This window comes from Cydia pomonella, chromosome 26 (genome assembly GCF_033807575.1).
Source record: "Cydia pomonella isolate Wapato2018A chromosome 26, ilCydPomo1, whole genome shotgun sequence".
NCBI lineage: Eukaryota > Metazoa > Arthropoda > Insecta > Lepidoptera > Tortricidae > Cydia > Cydia pomonella.
This window is the reverse complement of record NC_084728.1, coordinates 11,246,792-11,257,404: the sequence shown is the minus strand read 5'-3', so window position 1 is coordinate 11,257,404 and position 10,613 is coordinate 11,246,792. Positions and strand designations below refer to the sequence as shown.

Sequence of the window (10,613 nt, the reverse complement as noted above, 5' to 3'; positions counted from 1 at the left end):
ACCAAATGAAACTTAAATACACACCCCACATCGGCCACATCGTAATGTTTATTTTTGTAAAAATCTAATTCAGTAACGAGTCTCATTAACAAATCACCGGGGAGTCATTTTTGCACCTCTAAAAACTTGAAGGGATGTTTTCTATGCCTTTTTAAAATGTTGTGCAGTTTCGTTATTAGTACCGAGCAATACGAGTACGTTAGTAGTTGACGTTGGTACCTGTCTGAAGTGCTCGAGAATACTTTTTTTCAACTTGCACTGGCACGATCCCATTCATGGCCCTTTCAAGCTGACCAGGGGCGATTGGCCTATTCTCCCGAACTCGCTGAAGAGCAGCGGTTATCAATCGAGCATTGTGTGGATGTCGTTAATTTGGAAAGCGTTTCCGATAAAGACTTAAGCCTTGAGCTGCATTTCCACGTGTTTCAACAAATTTCGGGCATCGTAACGTAAGCCACCAGTAAGACATTTGAAAGAAAATCAAATACCAGTTTTGCTAATATTTTGGTTTGTCTTGACAACCCGACGTAAAACCTTCAAATTGTCATGTCAAAGTTTATTGAAAACTGTTTCTGAATGCATCAAAACCTCCATACATTAACGCAATGATAAGGACGACAATATTTCTTTGATAGTTGTCTCAGTTTTTACCCCCGTACCACGACAGGCCTTGTACCAAGTGCATAACGATATGATTAACAACGATTACGTAGTACACTACATTAAATGTGCGGATTACAGAAATTTAATTGAGCAGTTAATTCACATAATTATGATTTGCTAATACACGCAAACAATTGCTAATGGATGGTATTATTATCAGTTTTAATAAATGCCCGCATGACGGTGACACACTGTATATAACATTGATGATCGGGTATGTAGTATTAAATATCTAACTTTTGACTAAATTAGTATCTTCTACAAAATTACATTAAAATCAGTGCTTTATCTTGATGTCAATATACAAATCTTATAAATTTATTCCTAAGTGTTGAATTACCTACGTGTTATGCCATTCGTTTCCCAAATGCTCCTAATTTTTTTTACTTCCATTACTATCAACTAGCGTTAAAAAATCGTTGACAATAGTGAGGTACTTGACTCCTCCGACACTCACAATGGATATCCATTTTATCTTAAGAAACTGCTTTTACTACTCCATTCGCGTGTTACGAATAACATGTTATGCCATTTGGTTCCAAAACTGCCCCCGATTTTTTTTTCTATTTTGTTAAAGTATGAACTAGGATCAAGAGAGATCTTACCCGTATATCCTTGTCATTGAGGATGGAGACCAAGTCCCTGACGAAGCTGTTGTTAGGGTACAATCTCCGATGCTTGCAGTGTATGTCCATCTCCAGATGTTCCACGCTGTTGTTTTGCAGTGTTCGCTCCACCGTCACGATGAATTTGTTCTTGTGGATGCGCTGTATATTAGTTACGGTTATTGTTATGTCATTTGTGCAGAAGATGAATAGGGCCCGTCCAAGCTAACTCTGCACCGACTTTGATATTCGTACTAAATACGTACCTATTATTTTTTGGTAATGTACGAAGCGTCACTTGATGATTATTTACACTTCGTTAAAGGAATACAACGTGCGGGAACCAAACTAATCGAAATAAGACCAAGTTAGTTTTACTAAAAACCAGTGAGTGTCCACTTTATCTACAATCCTATTTCGTCACCTTCTTAACTTGTCATTATTGTCATATGGTCCACAGTTCTGATTAGTCAACCTTCCTATTTGGTCAGTTTCCCATTTCGTCCCCATTCCTATAAGTTCCACAGTGCTAACTCGTTCGCATTCCTATATGGTCCACAATACACATTACTGGCATTGGCGGAGGTTAAATGACAGGCCCGCAAAACTTTTCAGTTGGCAAAAGTAATACACAAGGACCTACCTAAATGAAAAGTCCGAAAGTTGTCTTATTTATAGACGGAAGTCATGATAACGGGTGGGCGTTGTACTATAATGTCGATGAGTTAGTACTGTGGTCAAAATAGGAATGTAGACGATCTGGGACTGGAGTCGAAATAGTGATATAGGAAGGTGACGATTTAGGGATTTTTTGCTGACGACATGGCATTGTGGACGATTAAAAAAAGTGACGAAATATGATTGTGGACGAAGCGATCCTGAGCCAAAGAATGATACCCCTTTTTGAAATAAAACCAAATTCCGTGCTTTCGTGTGCCAAAAGTACAATTGTAAATGTGTCAAAAACAAAAGCAAAAAGACTTACCTGTTCGTATTCATACATGTCGGTAGATAGATGTCTTCGTATAGTGACCCAGAGAAGGGTAGTGCAAACAGTCATAGTAATTTGTAAAAAAAAACCACTTTCTTTAAATACCGATGTCAAATAGGGAAATTTCGGGATACCATTAAAAAACGTGCTTCTAAAGCAATATGCATTCAAGAATAGAATAACGAAATGGCAACCGGAGTCCTAATCGACCTACATGCATAAAACACACCCTCACACTTATTTAAAGCATACTCCATCAGAAAATGATAACTAGGTAATTAAATTATTAACAAATCCTCGTTATTTTCACAAAAAACTCATAAGACGTGAACAATAAATAAACATTATGGTTCTCATTTCGTGCAGTCTCAAATGGATTTCGGTCATGGTACTCATGGTACTCATGGTACTCATGGTAAACGAAAATAATTGCTTAAACTAACACTGCGACTCTTTCTACAGTGTCAGAAGGAACACGTCGCGCGCAATTATCCAAGCCAGATCCTATTGTTAAGAGTAATAAAAAACCAAGATATTTAGCACCTTTTATTTCGTAATTAGAACACAGCTGCCGTCAAATAAATCAGCTCCATCATAGAAGACTTTTGTACAGTCAACGGCGTACAGAACTTGAATTCATAAAATACGTTTTATATTAGGTACAGTCTGCACACGAGCTACAAGCATGGAAATGTAAAGTTCCGCTGACTTCCATATCCTCAGTTCAAAAATGTACGAAGCTCTTGGACAGCCTGTACACTTTAAATGTGTATCTTCTTCTCTCAATAACTGTACGTTTAACTTAAATATTTGTAGTAATAAGTGCTCATTTTCCAAAATACAGCTGTAAGTATGACTAAATTTTTTTTTCTTTGCGTAAATTTAAATATTTTTATAAATCTTTAAGTAAAACAGTTTTTAGAAAATTCGCCGTATTGAGCTGAAGATATCATCGTTTTTATGTATGATACTCAAATAATACTATGTGTGTTTCACAGATTGTATAAGAAAAACGTGAGATAAGTATACCACTAATAAAACACGAATGTACATAAAGGAAAATCTAAAATCAAACATCACATGTCACCAGGGAAACCAAAAATGAATATAGTTGTGTAGTCGTGTATAAAAGTTGAGACGAAAAAAAATTGAAGAAATAACGATGATACCTCTTTCTTATACCTCCCAAGTAGCACACGGGGTGGGAAATAGCTCGTATACCATATCTATTTAGATACTTAAGTGAAATATATAGCCATGACTAAGTTCTATATAGGTGGAAAGAACCCATATAGACCCAATATAGACCAAAAAGGAGAAAAATTGCAGCCTATTTTTGGTTCTAAATTGAATCCATAAGAGATCTCTCGATTACCTTAAGTGGCAATTAGAACTATGGGTGACAGTTATGCGCAGTGAACGATTTATATTGAACGAATGAATGTATTACAATTTCAGTTCGGTCAAGGAGTGATAAATGAGACGCCCAATTTCCTTTGAGTGGCGTGGCAACAATTAAGACAATAAGTTGTGTTTTTTAAAAGTGAATGTGATCTGCCATTTTAATTTTGGATGTACATATCTGTTTGGTAAAGTGATGAAAACTTCACGTTATACAGGAATTGAAATAAGCACAAAATCCTTGCGAATTATTTTTTACTGTGAAACTATAGTATGGTTTCGTTCTAAATTTCGATGCGCCTTTGATTTTATCCAGGAATATTTAAAAGGAGAGTGCTAAATCTAATGAGGAATTGATACTGATAAGAAATAAAACTGTTAAAAACCTGACCTAATGATTGTAGGTTACGTACAATGTTAAAGTAACATCGTCACAACTATCAAAGGTCTGTGATTATGCGTCAGTGTGATAAAATTCTGTTTAAAATAATTCATTTTCAAGGACTCCATTTGTAAACATGGCGGAACAAAAAATATTTTACAGTGTTTATTTTCACTTATTTGTTCTCTATTTAGAACTATCAGGTCTGAAAATCACTTATTTGTATCTTGCGAGTGGCAAAGCAGTGAATGCTATTGACAGAGGAGGCGCCGCAATAGGAAAAATAAATCTGTGGGCAGGGTAGTGCCCCCGCCAAGACGAGCAAAGCGAAGCGCATGGCCTACCTTTTCTAAAAGCGCTTCGTCGTTTTTTTGAACCCTCATAACTTGGGTTTGGATTATACCAGATAAACAAAATTCTCGGGATATAATGTCAATAGTGGACTTATTAAGAATAAAAAAATCTCATACTTAAGATTTTGTTCGTATCGGAAAAACCCCGTTTTCATCACTGACTCACTTCACTCACTCACTGATGATCACCAAAACCCTTGGGGTACTTCCTGAAGTCCTAGGAAGCAAAAATTTGGTATGTAGCATAGTATTAGTATACAAACAACAAAAGAAATAAAAAAAAATTGAAATTTATAGCCCTTAAGGGGGGTGGAATTTTATATGGGGAATCAATAACCGCTGAACCAATTTAGATGAAATTTAGTGTGTAGATAGTTTTTCCTATAGGGAAGGATATAGAATAGTTATCAACCCCAAAATCACCCGTAAAGGTGAAAAAGGAAGGAGAAGGGCATTAGGGGGAATAGAGGAAAGTTTGTAGGGGGGATCAGTAAAAAAAGAAGATTGTATAAAAGATGCCCCCAGGTACGTATTTCGGGATTTTTAATAGTAAATTTCCCCCAACCATTATATATGTATGTGATAAATATTTAACTATTTGGTTGTACCCATTGGTATGTATTTCATTGTAATGTGTAATCTTCTTATTCCTGTAATGTATTCGTGCACTACCTGTCACTAAAGCTTTTTGTTCTTTATATCCTGCTACCCTAAGGTTGTCTGGAAGAGATCGCTCACAGCGATAAGAACGCCCTTTATTTACATTGTAAATCTGTTACTGAATTTTTCTTCTGTGGTCCAATAAAGTGTATTTACTCTACTTACTTTAACATTTATATTAGGGGATGGAAGATGACAATACACAAAGAAGACACTTACAAAAAGAAGTGAAATCCTATCAAAAACAATTTTCATCGAAAATGTTGCCTAGACGAAACCATAAGGCTCGCACTGTCAAAAAGTTATCAGATTTCTTGTAGAGCCAAGCTTCTAACTCTACAAGTCCTAACTTTAGAAACTCTACAACAAGAGTCAAAATATGTGGCATGGCCGTTTACGAGAAATCTGATAACATTTTGACAGTGCGAGCCTTATGGTTTCGTCTTGGCAACATTTTCATGAAAATGTTTTTGATAGGATATTATGTATATGACCTAATTTTGGAACTGTTAGATCGTTAGTGGTTTGAAATAAGTGAAAATAACTGCTTTTGGTTTTCAAGAACCTCCTATTGAGACTTAATTATGCGTTGGAGTGGCAATAAGAGTATTTCTAGCCCTTAAAGTTGCATTCACTTTAGGTTCCAAAAGGGCCGTAAAATTATCTCTTTAGCCACTATTGGTGATATACTACTCTATTATACTAGTCATTTGGAATTAAAAGTTCCAAATAAGGGTATGTTCCCACTTATATGTAGAAGTTGCTTATAAGTGACTTTAGGGCCTTATATAGCACTATTGCTTCTTATTCAGTGACAATTAAAACCTGCATGCAACTTTAAGTAGCAAAATCGACTTTACCCAACCATAAGTAATAAAGTAGAAACAATAAACGTTCCTAAGCAACTACAAGTGACAGGATGAACTCATATACAATTTTGAGTTGTGTTTAAAGGTATAAGTTTTATCAAACACTGTTAAACCACTCATTTAGAACATAAAGCTATAAGATAAGCTGCAAAATTCACTAATGTGCTGCTTGGGCTGTCACTAAGAAATACTATCAATAAATAAAATAGTAAATAAAGAACGGCACAATACACGGACTAAAAACTCTTGGGACGATGTATCGGCCTTATAAAAGAGATCAAATCATATCATTCCTCACTTGTCATTTGCACAGAGAGCAATCCAAATTTAAGTACGAACCATTTGCTACTTTCTAAGGGAAGCAGAGGGGCCCCGTTTTAATGGGTGCAATGTGTAAATGTCAAGTCTAAGTTTTCTAGTTAGGCCACAAGATGGCCGGCCCTACAATAAGGTAGGAAGCGTGCGAAACTGTAGGGGGAGCACCTGATTATTGGTTGAAGTTAGTCTTAATCTAGGCCACAAGGTAGACCCTGCAACGCCCATAGAGTCTATATAATTATATTAACGGTCTAACTTCTCAATAAGGACAAAGTAACGTATCGCACTCAGCCCCCTGACGACCGTCGTCCAGCCTCAATCAAATTTTGACTCTTAATCAATTTAACAGAGTTTAAGTTAATCTGGCAAATTTTGAAGCCGTCAGGAAGCTATTACAGCCGACAGGAAGCGATTAGGACAGTACTAGTTTAGTTATGCACAGTAACCTGCAATAATATGTTACATAACGAAGGCCGCAAAAATATCTGGCACAATCTTATTTGAAGAGCCATAAGAGGGTGTAGCAGATGACTGTACAGCCGCCATCAGATAAATAGGAGCCACCAAGGAGTTCACAAATATCGGAACAAAGCTTTGATTATCGAGACATTAAAGTTCGTGTTCAGATATTTTTGAGCACCTTGGCAGCTTCGATATATCTGATGGCGACTGTACTAAGAGCAACACTCTGTAGACTGGGAAGAACTTGCATGCAATTTTCATTACATTGCGGTATCTGATCAAACTTTTGAATGCAGTTTATCTAAATAGTCGACGATGTTACGTGGTAACGTGAATTGCAAGCAAGTTATTGCTAGTTTAAGCCCCAATTTATGTCTTAGAATAAAGATTACGAATTGTCGGTTAAGTGTTGACGATGATCCATCAATCGACTATTGAGATCGGTTTAACGACACATTACATTTAAAGGGCATTGAATTGAAATATCAATTTAAATTCCATGTAAATGACTATTACTAGAGCCGTCGAATTACAAAAGGTTGATCACACAAAAAAACAATTACGGTACTTATGTTTTATCTCAGTGAGTACAACAAGTTCCTGGAATTAAGATTGAGATAAAAATCACTCCGCTACCGCAAAATGAACCATTCTCAAAATGAGTGTATAGTGAACAAACAGTTCATTCAGTCTAACAGTTTCAAATGAAATAACATAAATATTTCTTAATTTAACAATAAATTAATTCCAGCAGGCATTCTACATGATATTAAAGCTCTCCAAAGGGCCTCTAGGTGTTGGATTTATATTCCCACGCAAGCCTATCAAAAGACCGGGATGTATAGGCCGGTGAAATCCAAAATTCAATCATGCATTTCGCATTTTCCAATTACATACGCATACACCTTGTGCTTTTAAAACGTTCCTACAAAATTGAATTGTCATAAAAATTACAGATTCTAAATGACATTTGTGTGTAATTTTCTTCGCATTATTAATATATGTAAATTTTTCATAAAAGACTGATATTTCGTTACTACTGGCATCATAATGTGCCACTTTAATTAAAACTCTATTGTGTGCAGTCGATGTCAAAGATATGTTTACATAGTTCTCCTTATTGCAAGGGAGTAAGGTGTAAAATTGTAAATAAAAACATATCTTTGACATCAACTACATATTTATTTTAGATGAACCGTACAATTTTCTAGAAATAGAGCACGTAAGTGTGAAAAAACTTTGTTTTCGCCCCAAAAAAAACTCTACCCATAGTAAGAATTAGAAGAGCAAAATGACAGCAGACTAAAGAGAAATGATTTACTTACGTATAAAAATAATACCTATATTCATGTAAAATATAATTCATAAAGTATGACACCAAGTAAATAAAGATACTATTTATTCACAAAAAGTTTAAGATTCATACGATAATGCATTTTATGAAATAAAGTCAATACGGGCAAGTGTAGTGTACTTCATATTAGGGCCGGGTTACACATTGTTTATGCGTGTTCATACATTAGGGCCGGGTTACACATTGTTTATGCATGTTCATGCATTAGGGCCAGGTTACACATTGTTTATGCATGTTCATAGATTAGGGCCGGGTTACACATTGTTTATGCGAGTTCATACAATCGCCACTAAGCGCAAGTAGCATTGTGTAAACCGGGCCCTTACGGAAAGGTCAGTCACACTGACGCCGTGATTAAACTCACCCGTATTGATCACTGGCACCTGCTTGTAACTGTCAGTTTACTCTTTCTGGTTCTGCTTATGAGCAACCAACACATATATCCCAACATAACGTGGTTTAGGGAAAAGAATCCATTTGCCAATGTATGACTTCTCTTTTTGACAGAAATCTCAAATGTTAGAGTCCGTCTAAGCTAACTTTGCACCGATTTGAATAAAGCATAGTAAGGAAGGGTCATTAATTCATTATAAACGTCATATGGTCATATAAATTTGAGATCAATGATGACATGGCCACACTTTATCATTACAAGTGTTAAGCAGAGTTAGCTCGGTCGCAATTTATTGATAGTTGTTTGTGGATTGGATCCTTTCTCCTAAGCGGCGTCGAGCACACGTGCAGTAACCCTCACTCCGGTGCGCCCTCAACACTCCTGGCATCAGACCTTCTGCTTCTTCTTTGTGCGGCGGCGGCGCTTGGCGCGCGGCGCGCGGGCCCGCGCCCCCTCCCTCGCCCCGCCCCTCCCCTCGTCAGCGTCCCCGCCCCCGACCCCGGCCCCGCCCCCCTCCGCGGACACGGACAGCAGCGAGCGCGACTTGCGGCTGTTACGACAAACTATTATGTTAACAATCAATTTGTCTTGAGTAACTCATTATATGGAATTTATCATTTCAAACAAGCATTTTTAAAACAACTTTAAACCCTATTTTTAATAAGCTATCAAATGGGGGCCTAGTCAAGATGACAATGATGAGAAGATAGCTGTGTTTTTCGTGTTTTTATTTCTATGTACAATAAAGTATATGCATATATACATACAATCCTTTGCGCCGTAGCAAACGAATATACTCTCTCTCCATATCGCATTAATATGGAGGAGTGATATAGAAACGTTATGGTTTCGTTCGCTATGGCGCAAACGGTCGTCTTCTTGACTAGCCCCCCCTGATCACGTAAGAAGTGCCCAATCACACTACGACTATTGGTCTAATGTTGAACACATGATACGGTAAATGTTAACAATGTTACAGAAAAAAATACAGAACTAAAATGTCCAGAAGACGCTCCACCGTACCATTTTTGAAAATTCTTGCAATCAGCTTCAGAAAAATTATACTTAGTATTACTTAAAAACTATTTTTATACACACATATGACTAACATCACGTATCATATGCGAAAAGATACACGATTTATTGCTGTTCTATTGCCACTTACCGCTGTCCCTTTATTTTGCTAAGTCGCTTCTCTAACTCTGCAGGGAGCACTCCGGCTGCAACGAAAACAACCCTATAAATATACACACATGCATACTCCTGTAAGGTACCTAACCCACGTAAAGCCCAGGGCCTGACAAAGTCCACTTGTTAAATATAAGATCCTTTCTACAAAAACGGTTACAGATAATATTAAACAATGTTTTCTGAGCCAAAGCCACTATTCGTCGATATATGTACTACGTCGATGATCCTACAAATGATTTAATCAATTTTGTTGCTTTTTTCTTCGAATTCATAGTTTTATTTTTGTATCTAAAAATAAATAAGGCGGACTGTAAATGGATCAGGTACCTGTTTTATTCAAGATAAGGTGGCTTCAAACTAAAAAAAATTAAAGTACCTATTTTAAATTCTAGTCACTGACAAAGTCTTGATTCATTATAAGCATTCGACACGGTATTATCTGTTAAAATGCATAATTAACCCCCCAATCTGACAGCTACCTGCACCAGAAGTTTTTAAAACGCTTTGAACACCTCAAATAACATTAAAAAACAATAATCCGAATGAAGTTTTAATGATTATTACAAAAATAGTGTAACGAGTGGCACGGGGTCCTCTACTAGGAGCTACAGTGTACACTCACGATGTGAATTCTCTCCGTCGTAATCGAACGTCCACCGCTGCGAGGGCAGGTCGTCGGGCGCGCACGGGCGCGCGCGCGCGTCGTCGCCGGCGCGGGCGCCGCGCGCGTCCACGCACAGCCCCGAGTCCGCGTGCTGCAGCTGCCCCGTCGCGGCGATGTGCCGCCATTGCTACGCGGTACAACCATACCACATTACCGCGACAACCGGGACAAACAGCATAGGGTACTTTCTCACCACAAGGCTGGCCAATACTATTCCGACCGCGAGATTTGTGTATCGACGCTTTTAAGATTTAACTTGGCACCGACTTCAAACATATCAGTTGCAAGCGCATACAAAAGGGATAA

The 10,613-nt window shown here is 37.4% G+C and overlaps 1 protein-coding gene across 1 annotated transcript in view; it reads right to left on the bottom strand.

Moving 5' to 3' along the window:
• Window positions 1–10,613, bottom strand: part of LOC133532233 (polypeptide N-acetylgalactosaminyltransferase 1-like) — a 43,069-nt gene that overhangs the window by 1,525 nt on the left and 30,931 nt on the right. The window contains exons 14-17 of the mRNA XM_061870812.1: window positions 10,266–10,434; window positions 9,618–9,672; window positions 8,846–9,002; window positions 1,269–1,430 (exon numbers count right to left, since the gene is read on the bottom strand). Coding sequence (XP_061726796.1) covers window positions 1,269–1,430; window positions 8,846–9,002; window positions 9,618–9,672; window positions 10,266–10,434 — 543 coding nt within the window. The remainder of the gene's footprint in view (window positions 1–1,268; window positions 1,431–8,845; window positions 9,003–9,617; window positions 9,673–10,265; window positions 10,435–10,613) is intronic.